We start from the raw sequence: 13,901 nt of genomic DNA on the forward strand, positions 1-13,901 counted from the left end.
TAAATGAATAAAAACCATTAAATGGTAAAATATCCTAAAATATTCAAGTATATTTTAGATATATTCATTCATCTCAGTCCCCCCTTAAGCAAACCAAAAATATTGTGTTTGTTAGAATGTTCATTTATCTTTAGAGAATATTCTATTAGTTTCGATCATTTAAACCCTTACGCGTTTAAACCCTTTAGGGCTTTTTGGGATGGGCATTCACAAGCTCTATGGCGTCAAGATCGCGACGGCCTACTCCTGCCCTGCTCGGCCGACACCTCGATCGGATCACGGCAGCGGCGGCGGCAGCTCGTATGTGTTCTTAATCTCTTCCCGATTGCGATCTCCTCGAAATCTGGCGCTTCCCGTCTTGCATTTTCACGGTTTGTCGTGATTCGCTAGCAGACTGCTGGGATCCGGTGATTTGGAGGCGACGCAGCAGCAGGAGGAGTGGTGCTTGAGGTCTCTATGGGAGCGCCGGCCAAATTTCTTGCGAGCGTTCCATTCTTCACACAGAGGTATTATAAACTAAGTTTTGGATCATAGCTTGAGAGAAAAACTCCCAGCAGGTGATAGAAACCTCGTGGAAACTGTTATAAACGTTGCTACTTCGTTGCCGTTTGTTTTGATTGGGATCCAAATGCCAAGGTATGAGCAGCATTGTAATTCTTCCTTCCAGATTGTTCTTTTCTTCTTCCCCTTTACAGGCAAAAGCCGCTCACTAGACTATATGCTGATTCTTTGATCGGTGTCGGCCTCGCGTCAACTTTGTTTCACGCATCGCGTGGAGAGGCTCGAAAGTATTTTCGATGGGGAGACTATACCATGATCGCTACTTCAACTCTGGTACCAACAATCTTACAATGTTTTCGATCTCTTTAAAACGTTTTCCTATAGTGCCTGTCAAGAGCTCTACAAACGGACAGCTCCAAAGCTTTGTACTGCGCTTCAGCGATGCTACTTCCCTTTCAGCCGTTCGTCGTCGCGGCCTGTCACACCGGACTTATGGAGGTGTGTGGACGGACTTAGTTTTCCCTCATGGTTTTGTTTTGCTTTGTTTCCAGGCTGCTTTTGTTCGCCGAGCTCTCAAACAGCCTAGCCTACAGAAAGCTTACACCTTACACACCATTTCCACGGTTGTGGGAGGAACGTTATTTATTGCCGACGATATGTATCCAGACACGCCCTTTTTGCATGCTGCTTGGCACATTGCCGCGGCAGTGGGCGTGACAACATGCAACAAGCTCCTGAATTCTTAAGTATTTTATTGGTAAGCTTGCTGGTCTTATTTGAGATAGAGTATACGAAGAGTAATCGCATCGCGAAGCAAGGACTCTACACAGTTGTGAAGGCAGCATCAATATCTCCTGGAACTTCAAATGGAGGTACTGTTTGGTATCCCTCTACCTGTTAATCCCGGGCCGGAGCTTGGAAACAGGAGGGTGTATGGAATTTGCACTGGTCCTGTCCGGTTCTTGAGTTTCGTGTCCTTGTTCCTTGTCTGGATGAGTTCTTCTACTGCCTTGAGTTTCTCAGAAAACTTGGTGAATGCACTCTGAGCTGCTTGGTTGTTGGTCCAGTTCTGGATTATTCTTTGTCCCAGGTACTCCTCGTCTGCTGAATGAGTTGCCAGAATTTCTATCGTTGTCATAACTGACGTTGCTTCTGCCTTTGTGGACACTGCAGATAAGAAGAAGTTTTCCGGATCCTTAAGAAGCTGCTTGTGTTCCTCAGAGCCTTCTCGTGGGATTTCCCTGTGCGTGGCTGTTGGGTGATTGGGCATGTAACCAGCGTAGGCGTACTGTCCAAAGTTTACGGCAGCATGGTGTGCAGATGCCAACCAGATCACAGTTGTGAGCACGCTTACCAGGTTCGGCTTGCTATTCATTTCCACCCACCATGTCTCGTCTTTCTTGTCACCGTGACCAACGTTAACAATTTCCGTCCACCATGCCTGTAGTTCCTTGTCACTCTCTATGTCTGCGTCATCTTCGTAGCAGCTATCTACATATTCCTGTGTCCACCTCTCAATTGCATCCCAAATCTCCAAACCGTCTGCTGCATATGGATAGTCGTTGATAGCCAGTTTGAGGCCATGCTTTGAGTTTGCATCTGGAGTTGCCATTCCCCTGGAAAATGTTCGAACTTTTAGATTGTTTTACATCCCTTGCGATGCCTACCTTTTCAGTAAATCTGCAGGAAGTCCTTGGTCGTCGAACCTCCATGTCCTATAGACAACGGAGCTCAACTCCATTGAGTACCTCCTTGTTGAGAAGCATTTCTCTATTATACCATCAGCATTTATCAGTGACTGCCTGGCTCGAGCGTTGATTGACATTGTGTTCTTGAAGTGTGGAACCAGGAACGGATTCAAGGGATGAAGCGCACTCAGGTTTCGATGTGTCGCAATGATAAAAGGTTCCAGGCAGGCATGAGTTCTTAAACTGCAGAGGAAAAACATGTCAGGTATGAGAGACGGCATTGTTGACAGCTTACAAGTGACTTATGAGCTGGTGATATCCTGAATCATTTGTAGTTACGTGTGCTTTTGCGAGATGCCATAACCAATCCTCTGTTCCTGGTGCAGGTGGAAGAAACACCCTTTTGTTTTCTGACTTGGAGGAAGAATCCGGTGGCAAGCTCAACTCGATGGCAATAGGCTTTAGAGTTCCATCCGCTTTGAGGTACAGTAGAGTTCTGGATGCGTAAGCGTGGATTTCCTTGATGCTGTTGATTTTGGTCAAGTAAGGCAAGTATGCATCATGGTAGTCTAAGATGAATAGCTTCTTGTTCTCAAGTGCCTGCTCATATGAGTCAGTAAAAATCGTCACCAAGTTCCATTTTTCTTACTTGCTGGACTGTGTTTCCTTCAAGCTGAGAGACAATATGTTCTTCTGTAATGGCTGACTTTTGTGTTCCGTATACTGCTGGGTCCAGCGTGCTTTCTGGTGGAAAAACCTGCATACAGCGGGTCATTTTTCTTACCAGCATTTTGAAACTAGATTACCTCTAGTAGCTGAATCGCCATGGGGTTTAGTCCGCTGATCATCTGCCTTGCGAATTCGGCGTCGGACATCCATCCTTTCTCGTTGGCTGTAGAAATCAGTTTTCGCATCAGAAAAATCGCAGAGGTGAACTTACTAATTACCTTTGATAACCGTAGGTATTGGATACATCAGCAAGCTTCCACTGTCTCCAGTCGACAGGCTTTGGACAACCTCAGCTGGATCAAGAATGTCGTCGTCTCGTTTGCACTTGCTCATATCAACTCCTTCCACGTACAGATTTTGCACTTCACCAAAGCTATCAAACGTTTCATCTGCTGTGAATGTGCTTTCCAGGTTTGGGATCAGGCTCTGTGCCGCGGCTTTTATGGCGGCCGTTAGGAAGTTGGACTCCTTAGTTGTGCCAAATCGTTCATCACTCGGTATGTAGTAATTCCCTGCTGCCTGGCTCTCGGTAGCTTTATCTGGAAAGCAGTGCTTAGCACAGCTATTAATATTACTAGTGTAAAGCACTCACCTGTTTCCTCTGGATCTCGTCCAGTTCGACACCGTCGTGGATACGGAAATTCTGCAGAACCCCCGAGTGTAGGCCGCTGGAGGGACTTGTCAGTATCCGGTTTCCCAAGATCATTGTAAGTGGCGTAGTCATATATTCGTTCCCAGACTTTTCTTTCACCTGTTCCATTGCCTCTCAGGTTCAAAAGCTCCTGATTCCGAGCGTCAACAAGGCCGGCCGGTGTGTCCTTGGGAAGAGTCAGCTACGCGCACAAATGAAGATGGAACATTAGTACCCTGTGACGGCGGACGAAAGAATGAAACTTACGTGGTTACTGAAGAAGATGCGGTCGTTTGGATACCGGGACACATTGTACACCCAGGAATTGCAGGGGAATTCTATAACTTGTTGCTGAGGCAGCTCGAGTGTTAGAGATTTGAGGTAGAACTCGTTCGGGTGCTTGTTTCTGATGGTGAAGGCACCGGGAACTCCAAAGTCGTCGCCGATCTCGAACTTAACATTCAACTCGACATCTTCAGTTGCCCGCAATCCTCCAGACACCAGCCAGCCGCCAGCAGCAGCTCGTTTGGACAGTGTTAATTTCTTGGTTCCTGAATGAAGGCACGCTTGAATTGTGCTTGCTGAGCAGATGAGACACTACAGACCTGGATTGATCTCGGTGCTGATGAGCTGCAGCGAGATGTTCTGGCCGAACAAGTCTGAAGCGACATCCACCAGGTGAGCTCCTATGTCCGTTAAGCTGAGGAAGTTCTTCCTGTGTACAACGAGCGTGCCATCGAAACTTACTGTTTTTACCGTCGCCATTGCAGATGATCCCTCGAGAGCTTGCACGAGGTCGCTTTTAAAGTTCTTACGGAGGCGGCAGAGAAGTCTCAATGAAAGTCTCAACACGGTAAAGCAATAGGACTCTTTCTGCGGTCCTTTAACTCAGTTTAGCGCTATGGACCACAAGAAATCACTCGTTTTGCCATGGTTGTTACATGTTTGTTGTATCTTCCGTAAGGACTTTCATCACTGGCGACTAGCAGAGAGCGGCACGTCGGTTCCACCTCCCAATCCGAGAGGTAAGTCTATATACGCACTCTGAAAAACGCTGATTTTCTATTTTCTTGAGCAGCACACGAAGCACAATCCCTCGCCGGGTTTCAAAGTTGGTGTTTCGTGGAAATTCAGCCAGAGATATCCTTCAAATCTTCAATGCTAGGAGGAAAATGGAGAAAGTGGACCTGACTCTCGGAGAGGGACGGACGATCAGGAAGTGTTTGTGGCTCTCATACAAGATGAGAAAGCGCGGAGGGGGAGTTAAATTCCTTGGTCAGCAAATGCCAGTCTTGGACGCGGAAATGCCGTTCAATCCATTCGTCAACCGGCACGTCTCCATCAGTAGCAACTACGAGCTCACAAAGACGCTACTTTTGCTGCCACTCTTCGTCTTCCGGGTCTCCGTCTTTATCCTGCTGCTCGTCGTCGGCCTTGCCCTCACCAAGCTAGCTCTCCTCGGTGCTCGGGAAGTTCTCAATGCTCCACTGCCATTTTGGAGGCGCAAGCTTCTGTGGCCAGTCCGGTACCTTGCAAGATGCCTCCTCTTCTTCTGCGGTTACCACTGGATCGGCGTCAAAGGCAAGCCGGGCAGGAAAAGAGACGCTCCAGTTCTCGTCTGCAACCACGTAACTTTCGTGGATCCAGTCTACATCTTCTACAAGCACTTGCCGGTGATCGTCACGGCGGAGGAGAACCTCAACTATCCTTTCATGGGGACGATCATCAGTGCCATGCAGCCGATCACCATCCGGAGAGAGTCCCAGGAATCCAGAAACAAGGCCGGGGTTGAGATACGCAAGCGGGCAAAGTCTCCGGAGTGGAAGAACTCGCTTATGATCTTTCCGGAAGGGACGACCACCAACGGGAAAGCTATGGTGTCCTTCAAGAGTGGAGCGTTCTCTTCGAGCTCGCCCGTCCAGCCGATGGTGGTGAGATATCCCCACGTCCACTTGGACCCGTCCTGGGTGGCGGACGGGCCCTCGGCCTACGCGCTGCTCTTCCGGCTCATGACGCAGTTCCACAACTACATGGAGATCGAGTACCTCCCGGTGATGCGTCCCAGCAAGCAGGAGAACCCACGCAGCTTTGCCGAGCGCGTCCGGGCGGAGATGGCGCGAGCTCTCAACGTGGTGGTGACGGAGCACACCTTCGACGACGTGAGCATGGTGGACGCAGCTCGGGGTGCCTCCTCCAAGCTCGATCTTCTCGAGTTTGGGAGGTTCGAGAGGCTCTACAGGGTCACGCCCAAGGAGGCCAAGCGTTTCTTCCGGAAGTTCCGGGCCCTGGACGTCCAGAGGAACGGTGTGGCGAGCGAGGAAGATCTGGCGGACTATCTGGATCTCCCGAGCTGCGAGGCAGTGAGCAAAGTCTACGAGCTCTTCGACTCCAAAGGCTGTGGCTACTTCAGCTTTCGCCAGTACGCGGCGGGGCTGCTGTTCATCTCGAGGCACGAGAGGTTCAGGGAGGCAGCCGAGGCGGTGTTTGAGAGGCTGGACAGGGACGGAGATGGTTTGCTGAGCTCGAGCGATTTCTCTGCCGGACTGAGCGAACTGGTCCCGGGAACCAGCCGGGAACACGCGAAGGCGCTGTGGGATAGAATCAACGCCAAGCAAGGGAGATTCGTCCACCGGATCGAGTTGCTTACGTTTCTGGACAGGAATCCAGAGTACGTAGCAGTGTTTTTGTTTGGAGCTCCGAGGTTGCTGTCGAATGTGAAGGCCGAGACAACCATCCTGGAACCGAGCTCGACTGACCAAAAGAACTTTACTGGATTTACTACGGATGCTTCTCCAGGGCCATCAGTTTGAAGAACTTGGTTATCAGAGAAGAAACTCTGAGAGCTGGGATTAGAAAATCGTGTCATCACTGGCCCCAAAGATCTATGCTCTATCCAAAGGATGAAAGAAGAAACCATCAGTGCTTTGCCTCTATCAAAGAATGATCTCTGACCGCTGAGTTTGTAAGAAGCAAAATCCATCACTATGCCCGAGACCCTAGCCGCCACAGTAAATATCCTAGACCTAAACGAATATCCTTATTATAAGAGAATATCCTTTCCTTTATCCCACTAACACGCATTGAGATAAAGGGCAGGATATTCTCTTAGAATAACGATAAACGAATATTCAAGTACATTTATTTCTATTCATGAAAAAGTTACAAGCCAAGAGAATATCCTTTTCTTTATCCCACTAACACGCATTTTGCTAGCAACTTACATTTATTTCTATTCATTCGAAAAACTATTATCATTGATAAAAAAGTTTAGAACAAACCCACATTTCTATGGATACACATAATAGGAGCTGTAAGAATTCGAGGGGGTGTAAGGGGTGTAATAGGGGTACCACGGATCGAAAATCTCGGCATAGTAATTGAGGCTGGGATCGTAGTAATCGGCAGGCATCGAAAGCATGGGATCGTCACCCACCTCTGGCAGTATAGCAAAGCAACGTAAGAGGAGTGAGATTCGGAGAAGAATGGAAAGCGATGGAAACATACCCGAGTAATCTCTAGGCCAAGATGGCAAACGATAGTGCTTGAGGTGTTCTCGCGGCCGCCACTTTGCATCCAGGCACTTGCATTTGAATCCCTCGTAGTAGGCGACGTAGTTGTGGACTAGACACCGGCATCGCCACGAGAATGGCAGCGGCCTCAGGCCCTTGAGCAGCGAAATCTCGGAATGGAAGATGATCTCGGCTACCATCTGCCAAGTGAACAAGAGAAGGGCTTAGAAAACGCGAGGGAGAAAAGCCCAGCAGGACGAAACCTGGGTGGCGGTTTCGTTGCGCTGCTCTTGAGCGATGAGATCCTGCTTGAGCCTGTATCCAAGGGTGAGAGGAACCGGCAAGGCGATCGCAAACGCACGGAAGAGAGGCCGGATGACACTGTCTCGCGGATGGCTGATGTTGTCAATGCGATCGACGGCGAGAGCCAAGCCGTGGTAGAAGGTGGTGAGCTCGATGGAGCTATGGTGGATGTCGAGGTGCTGGTTTGGATTGGTGACGATCATCTGGACCTCACAGATGTAGTTTAGCTTGAAAGCGTAGTAGTTCCCTTTACCTTCCTCTTGCTGGCGCCGGATCACCTCGGGCTTCACCTCGGAGAGCCGCGAGATTCCCATGGAGACGGACTTGACATGGACGATCGGGAGCACTGGGCGCTCATGGAGATGGACTCCCAGGAGGACGAGGCAGAGAACAAGGCTAGCTGCGAGAAGGCTCCCTCCAACGATGGCTACCGCGTAGAACAATCTGGTGCGCGTGGTTGATGAGAATTTCTTGAATCTGCGAAACTCCATGAGGTTGAAGACGAGGAGGACCGGAAGATCGGGGCGGTCGCTGAGGCCCAGCCCATGGTAAGGATCATAGTAGTCGTCTTCGTCCCACAGATCTTGATCCGGGACGCCAGCATCGGCGCCGGCACTGCTGCTCGGTCCTAGATCTTGCCCCCGACTGGCGGCATCGGATCCGCCTACCTGTAAATTCTGCTCGATGTCGAACGCTACTGCTCTCTTGGCGCCGATCGTCGGCGCTTGATCGTCCATCACTCCATCTCCCACTCGGCGCTTCCATGATCGAGCTCCCGAGAGACCTAACCCTTCGACCAAGAACCCTAAATCCCCAATCTAACGGCATGAATTCAAAGAGCTCCCGCCAATTCCGACGGCCTAGATAAGTTTCCATTCTCTAAAGCTACTTAGACAAGGATGTCGAGCCTGGGCTCAAAGGATATCCCATCGATGAGCCCATCGATGAGCCGCTCGTCCGGTAACGTACAGTCCGGAACCCTACTCCACTGCCGCTCGGCTAGGTCGTACAGGAGCATCGGCATATCCCTCAGCCCGCCACCAATGTAGAGCAGCACCACATCGTTGGTCCCTACGCACATAAAATACGTACGATCTCCCAAAAACTCCTGGCACAAAGATTCCGGCATCTTGTCCACCTCCACCCACTCCATCCTCTCCACGTTGAGCAGCCACACGCATATCGCGCTGGTAATATTCCCCTCCTGGAGCCCGCCCACCATCATGATCCTGCCCCGGGATTCCAGGATCGTGTTGCTCACCAGGGAATCCGGCGTGGGCGTCTGGATGAGGCTCCACGTGTCCTTGTACGTGTCGTAGGCGACAAGCCCGTCGGGGTCGCAGCACCACGAGTAGAGAACGCCGTTGCAAGTGATGGTACCGAGCAGCGGGTCCGCACCGCGCGGCATGCTGCTCGTCATCCGCCACGTGTCGAGCCCGGACTCGTAGACCTCGGTGGTGATGTCGTCCACTGAGATCTCGTGGTTCCCCGCCACCACGACTTTGTAGAGGCCGGTCCCCTTGTCCACCACCATGCCGACCGTCTCTAGATAGGTCGGGTTGTTGTTCATTGGCGGGAGCTTGCGCCAGGTGGCGGTGATGAGGTTGCACACCGCGAAGTTTTTCTGGCCGTCGGTGGAGGCGCAGAAGCAAATGAGGCCGCCGGCGGCGGCCACCGGGATGTAGCGCTCGTTCACCGGAAAACTGGGCAGTGGGATGTGGTGCCACGTGTTGGATATCGGGTTGAATGTGGAGCCGTCCTTGTAGTCATGGTTTGTGAACATGAAGAACCAGGGGCCCTGCGGCGAGATGGAGCTGTAAGATTCCAGGAATCCGTCGGAGCAAAGAAGGGATCTCCAGGCCCGGCATACGGTCCGGAATTTGAGGAGGCTCGGCAGGGGTAGCCGAAGCAAGACCCTCTCCAGGAGATGCTCTGGGAGTGTGCTCCACAGCAGGGAATCCATGGGTGTTTGATCCATTTGGTGGCGCCGCTGGTGCTGGGCGGTGCAGTAGGATCGCCGCCGCTGCCGGGTGCCATAGCTTCCCTGCCCAGGGTCTTCTTCTTCTTGATCCTCCTCCTCTTCCTCCTCTTCTTCCCCCTCGTCCTCCTCCTTTCCAGTGGCCATGGGTTTTTTCAGAGAGGCGCTTGCGCCCATTCATCCCTTCATCAAAAGCGCGTCGATCGCCGTCACTTCCATCTCCATCTCTCCACTTTTTGATCCATCCGATCCAGTCGATCGCTCAATCGCGGCTGGGCTTCCAAATCCCCAAATTGCTCGATCGAGAGAGGAACGACCAGCTATGGCGGAATGAAGGGGTTTCTCTGTCCGTGGACTAGGGCTTTTTAACGAACTGACACGTGTCCGAGTGAAACCAACGATATGCCACGTTAGCGTCGATATCTTTTATTTGCTGCTTTTCTATTTGTACAATATTCTTTTCCTATTTCATGCTCTACACGCCTTCGAAAATTTAGGGTTTATGGGTCGGGTGGGATCCTCGGCGCTGTCGCTGTCGTGTTCTTGGCAAAGATTTTAGGTCGAGGAGAGCGGATGTCCCGGTGGATCTAGGTCTGGATGATCCGCGGCTGAGGAGGCGCGGGGCGAGAAGCAAGGTATGGCGGGATCCAGGCTCCAGGGATCACAAGTCTCCTCCAGCTCCTCCGCATTCTCGACGCCGCGGATTCTCATCCTCCTCACGCTGATGCCCCTGGGATTGGCTGCCTTCGCGTTCGTACTGCAATGGCGGGGCGAGGTCACGGATCCGATGCGCCTGGGCGTCGATCGCTCCAGATTTCCAGGGTTTCCAGGGAGCTCCCCGATTGGGAGCACTAGTGGCGTCGACTGTGGTGGGCAGCAGCGAGGGCTCAGCGCTTTCATCCATCATCCGGGGTGGAAGTACGCGATCCCAGAGAATGGAAAGCCAAAGATTTGCGTGACAACCAGCACGGCCGGGGGTTTAGAACAGATCCTTCCATGGCTCTACTATCACAGGGTGATCGGTGTCACGAATTTTCTCCTCTTCGTGGAGGGGAAGGCTGCGACTCAAAACGTTACCGCGGTCCTGGAGAGCATCCCTGGCGTGAGGGTGGTGTATAGAACCAAGGAGCTGGAAGAACAGCAGGCCAGGAGTAGGATCTGGAACGAGACTTGGCTCTCGAGCTTTTTCTTCCGACCTTGCAACTACGAGCTCTTCGTCCGGCAGTCTCTCAACATGGAGATGGCGATCGTCATGGCCCGCGAGGCCGAGATGGACTGGATCATCCATCTCGACACGGACGAGCTCCTCTACCCGGCAGGATCGCCCGAGTACTCCCTCCGGAAGCTCCTGGGCGACGTTGCTCCGGAGGTGGACATGGTGATCTTCCCGAACTACGAGAGCGCCATCGAGCGAGACGACGTGGTGGATCCTTTCAGCGAGGTGACCATGTTCAAGAAGAACTACGATCACGTCACCAAGGAGACGTACTTCGGGCTCTACCGAGAAGCGACGCGGGGGAATCCAAACTACTTCCTCACGTATGGAAACGGCAAGGCCGCGGCCAGGATCCAAGACCATCTTCGTCCAAACGGAGCTCACCGGTGGCACAACTATCTCAAGGCGCCGAAGGAGCTCAAGTTCGAGGAGGCGGCTGTTCTTCACTACACGTACTCCAAGTTCTCGGACCTCACCTCCCGGCGCGATCGATGCGGGTGCAAGCCCACCAAGGACGACGTGAAGCGCTGCTTCATGCTCGAGTTCGATCGAGCAGCGTTCATCATCGCGTCCACGGCGACGCGGGAGGAGATGCTGCGGTGGTACCGCGAGCACGTCGTGTGGACGGACCGGGAGCTCAATCTCAAGCTCCTCCGGAAGGGACTGCTCACTCGGATCTACGCTCCGCAGCTCATCGTCCAGGGGCTGCGGCAGTCGGGGGTGCTCAACAACGCTCTAGCGGCGGGACAAGAACAGCTCGAGAGATTGAAGACGAGGGATAAGTTCCTCTCGGCGGTTTCCACCAGGAACTCTTCCTCCTCGGAGCTGGGATCAAAAGACAGCAAAGATGATCATCGCTTGGCCTCCTCGTCGAGGAGGCTCATGGATTTATCGAGCTTGAGTTCTTCGGCGATGGTGGTGGAGGATGATCCATTCGCAGCAGTGCCACCATTGCCACCTCCGGTACTTTAAGTTCGATCGATCGATAAGTTTACTCACACTCGCAAACACTTACTTGTGCTTGTGAATTTTACTAGAGATGAACAAAGAAGAACACGCTGCTACTTTTTTTTCCAGATCTCTCGATTCTTACAAGTGATCGTCGATCAATGAAGTTTGTACTTTGATTGTTTTTTTTTTTGCTTTACAACCATAGCTCGAGATGGGCTGCTCGAAAGAATTGAAGGAATGAAAGAACGATGGAATGGGTTTCTTTCTTGCAAGAAACCTGGAGTGTTACTATGGATCTATCGAAACCCCCGGAGCAAGAGAGCGGCCTTTCGATCGTCTGTGGATCTGAGCTCGAAGCTGCTGCTCCTGGAGATGGGCGGAGGGTGGGAAGAGCAAGAAGAGAGCGGCGACGCTGGCGGCGAGAGTGGGAGCGAGAGGCTCCTGGAGAGAATCCCTGGCGGCGGCTGGAAGAAAGAAGTGATGTCTTGGAGAGGGAATCGAGGGATCGGATCTGCCGATTCTTGCCACCAATGCGCCATCGCCGCGCCCGCGGTTCTTACGCCGGCATTGGAGGACGCCGCTGCCTCCGCCGCGTTCTCACCCTGGCCGCCATCGTCCGTGTGGAAGACCTCGCCCTCGCCGAGCTCACCATCGCCGCCAGGGATCGATCCGGAAGAGGAGGGCAGCATTGCCATGGCCATTGCGGATTCCTCGAGCGATCGAGCCTGAAAATCCCTAAACCAAGATCTGGCGCGCGCGCGCGATCGATCCACAAACGCGGGCCTTCGAAATGTGCCCCCCTCGCGAAATAAATCTGGCAAAACATAGCGCCAAGAGTTCAAAATTTTCGCGATCGATGGCGGCGATGGACGGCCAAGATTGGCGGGATTTTGAATTTGGAATCCCACTCATTATGCGATTAGGGCTGACCAGGCCTGGTTTAAAAGCCAATTTTTTCCCTCCCATTTTTTGGGGGGCTAGGGTTTTCCAGGGATTTTGGAGCGCGGAGAGCACTTGCGCGCCAAGAGATCCAAGTCGCCATCAAGAAAAGGTGTGTGTGGCTCCTCTCGCGGCCTCTCAATCGCCGCGTAGATCTGCTAGGCTTCATCGGGATCTAGATCTCTGCGATGGCGCGGCTTCGCAAGGCGACCGATTCCTGGTGTGAGCCCTTGCTAGAGGCCGACCAGTGCCCCTGCGAGCGCCTGCCAGATGTGGTCCTCTGCCGCATTTTCATGCTCTTGCCGCCTCGATTGGTCGCCAGGGTGTGCTCCTTCGTCTGCCGCTCCTGGCGAGATGTGTCACTGGATCCCTCTCTCTGGTCTTACTACTGCCAGAACACCGGGCTTCGCTCAGCTGACGAGATCAAGCTGAGTGGCGGCTGGAGAGCACTTTTCATCGCGGTCTTTGGTCCCAATCTCGTTGGAAGCCCCTGTTTCAGACCCATCGAGCAGCTAGAGGTGGATCAAGCCAAGAGCAAAGCTCCCGGGCCTTGGGAGCCTAAGCACAGGGTCATACTGGATAGGATCGCGGTTCTCGACGACGTAGAAGAGAACTACCATAGCTACTCTCACTGGGGGGTGGAGGCTGGGTCGCAGTTCCATCGAGGTGGTGGCGATGGCGTGGTACGAGAGAATCCTCCAGTGGACTGCTCTCCTTGCCCGTCGGTTCCACTCGAGAGTGTGATCGCTACTTCGCATGATTGGGGACGACTCCAGCACTACATTGGCTTCCAGACTTTTTCCAACAAGTTCCTCGATCAGAGCCCGCCGTTTGTTCTCACTGCCTGGTTTGCGGCGCGGAGAGGATCGCCGGGGCTTTTCAGGATCAACTTGCTGCTCAGGGATGATCTCAAGAACTGCAAGAGTGTCTGGTATGTAGATGTTTTGTTTGCGAGTTTTATCTGACTTTTTCCTTGCTGGTTTCAGGGACTCTGGGATTTTAAATGCGAAGGATGAGTGGCAACAAGCCAAGTTCATTATCAAGGACTACAACAAGGTTAGAACTTTAGCATTTGGTTCTCCCAAATTCATTTTTACTTGGGAGCAGGGAGTGAGGTCCGTTATGGTGAAGCTTGCTGGGAAGTGCACGACCGGGGAACGGGGTTTCTACGGCACAAAATTTACGGACGTGAGGCTGCATTTTATCCCGGTTTGTGAGGTGCGTAGTGGCTTTCCTTATCGTCTTCTCAAACGTTTTCTTTTGCTTTTCTAGATTAAAAACTATGCGGACTTTGACGAGGGTGTATTCTTAGATACTGTTGCATAAATTTGCAACTTGCTACGGTCTGTTCGGCCAGGTTTCTTATTCATCCCCTTTCTTCTGTTTGTAATTGAAAAGGACACTGCAGATTATTTCTTGACGTTGCTTCTTAGCTCAGGTTCCTGCACTCGTATCA

The 13,901-nt window shown here is 52.2% G+C and overlaps 6 protein-coding genes across 9 annotated transcripts; 4 read left to right on the forward strand and 2 right to left on the reverse strand.

Moving 5' to 3' along the window:
* The first annotated feature begins 196 nt into the window (after nucleotides 1-196).
* On the forward strand, nucleotides 197-1,262 carry LOC112350356. 2 transcript variants are annotated; one of them, XM_024686397.1, is made up of 6 exons: nucleotides 197-300; nucleotides 391-506; nucleotides 558-636; nucleotides 696-834; nucleotides 886-999; nucleotides 1,053-1,262. In XM_024686397.1, exons 1-6 carry the CDS (start codon nucleotides 200-202, stop codon nucleotides 1,245-1,247), a joined length of 744 nt encoding a protein of 247 aa, XP_024542165.1. In that variant the 5' UTR covers nucleotides 197-199; the 3' UTR covers nucleotides 1,248-1,262. The 2 variants fall into 2 exon arrangements, with proteins under 2 accessions (XP_024542165.1, XP_024542166.1); XM_024686398.1 differs by having other exon boundaries at nucleotides 394-506.
* Nucleotides 1,234-4,363, reverse strand: LOC9647396 (linoleate 9S-lipoxygenase). The gene is made up of 9 exons (XM_002981378.2): nucleotides 4,155-4,363; nucleotides 3,817-4,100; nucleotides 3,511-3,751; nucleotides 3,137-3,457; nucleotides 2,996-3,081; nucleotides 2,839-2,946; nucleotides 2,485-2,789; nucleotides 2,169-2,432; nucleotides 1,234-2,117 (listed from the first exon to the last, which is right to left on the reverse strand). Exons 1-9 carry the CDS (start codon nucleotides 4,312-4,314, stop codon nucleotides 1,364-1,366), a joined length of 2,523 nt encoding a protein of 840 aa, XP_002981424.1. The 5' UTR covers nucleotides 4,315-4,363; the 3' UTR covers nucleotides 1,234-1,363.
* A 110-nt stretch (nucleotides 4,364-4,473) lies between these two features.
* On the forward strand, nucleotides 4,474-6,515 carry LOC9647582 (lysophospholipid acyltransferase LPEAT2). Its single transcript, XM_002981267.2, has 2 exons — nucleotides 4,474-4,574; nucleotides 4,628-6,515. Exon 2 carries the CDS (start codon nucleotides 4,722-4,724, stop codon nucleotides 6,357-6,359), a length of 1,638 nt encoding a protein of 545 aa, XP_002981313.1. The 5' UTR covers nucleotides 4,474-4,574; nucleotides 4,628-4,721; the 3' UTR covers nucleotides 6,360-6,515.
* A 1,735-nt stretch (nucleotides 6,516-8,250) lies between these two features.
* Nucleotides 8,251-9,815, reverse strand: LOC9647397 (F-box only protein 6). Its single transcript, XM_002981379.2, has one exon. It carries the CDS (start codon nucleotides 9,514-9,516, stop codon nucleotides 8,251-8,253), a length of 1,266 nt encoding a protein of 421 aa, XP_002981425.2. The 5' UTR covers nucleotides 9,517-9,815.
* An 8-nt stretch (nucleotides 9,816-9,823) lies between these two features.
* LOC9647583 (glycosyltransferase-like KOBITO 1) lies at nucleotides 9,824-11,628 on the forward strand. Its single transcript, XM_002981268.2, has one exon. The coding sequence runs from the start codon at nucleotides 9,977-9,979 to the stop codon at nucleotides 11,525-11,527; it is 1,551 nt and encodes a 516-aa protein (XP_002981314.2). The 5' UTR covers nucleotides 9,824-9,976; the 3' UTR covers nucleotides 11,528-11,628.
* Nucleotides 11,629-12,490: 862 nt separating this feature from the next.
* On the forward strand, nucleotides 12,491-13,862 carry LOC9647398. 3 transcript variants are annotated; one of them, XM_024686361.1, is made up of 4 exons: nucleotides 12,491-13,376; nucleotides 13,432-13,501; nucleotides 13,553-13,663; nucleotides 13,758-13,862. In XM_024686361.1, exons 1-4 carry the CDS (start codon nucleotides 12,634-12,636, stop codon nucleotides 13,833-13,835), a joined length of 1,002 nt encoding a protein of 333 aa, XP_024542129.1. In that variant the 5' UTR covers nucleotides 12,491-12,633; the 3' UTR covers nucleotides 13,836-13,862. The 3 variants fall into 3 exon arrangements, with proteins under 3 accessions (XP_024542129.1, XP_024542130.1, XP_002981315.1); XM_024686362.1 differs by having other exon boundaries at nucleotides 13,553-13,633; XM_002981269.2 differs by having other exon boundaries at nucleotides 13,718-13,854.
* Nucleotides 13,863-13,901: the final 39 nt, after the last annotated feature.

This window comes from Selaginella moellendorffii, unplaced genomic scaffold (assembly GCF_000143415.4).
Source record: "Selaginella moellendorffii unplaced genomic scaffold, v1.0 SELMOscaffold_48, whole genome shotgun sequence".
In the NCBI taxonomy this organism is placed as follows: Eukaryota; Viridiplantae; Streptophyta; class Lycopodiopsida; order Selaginellales; family Selaginellaceae; genus Selaginella; species Selaginella moellendorffii.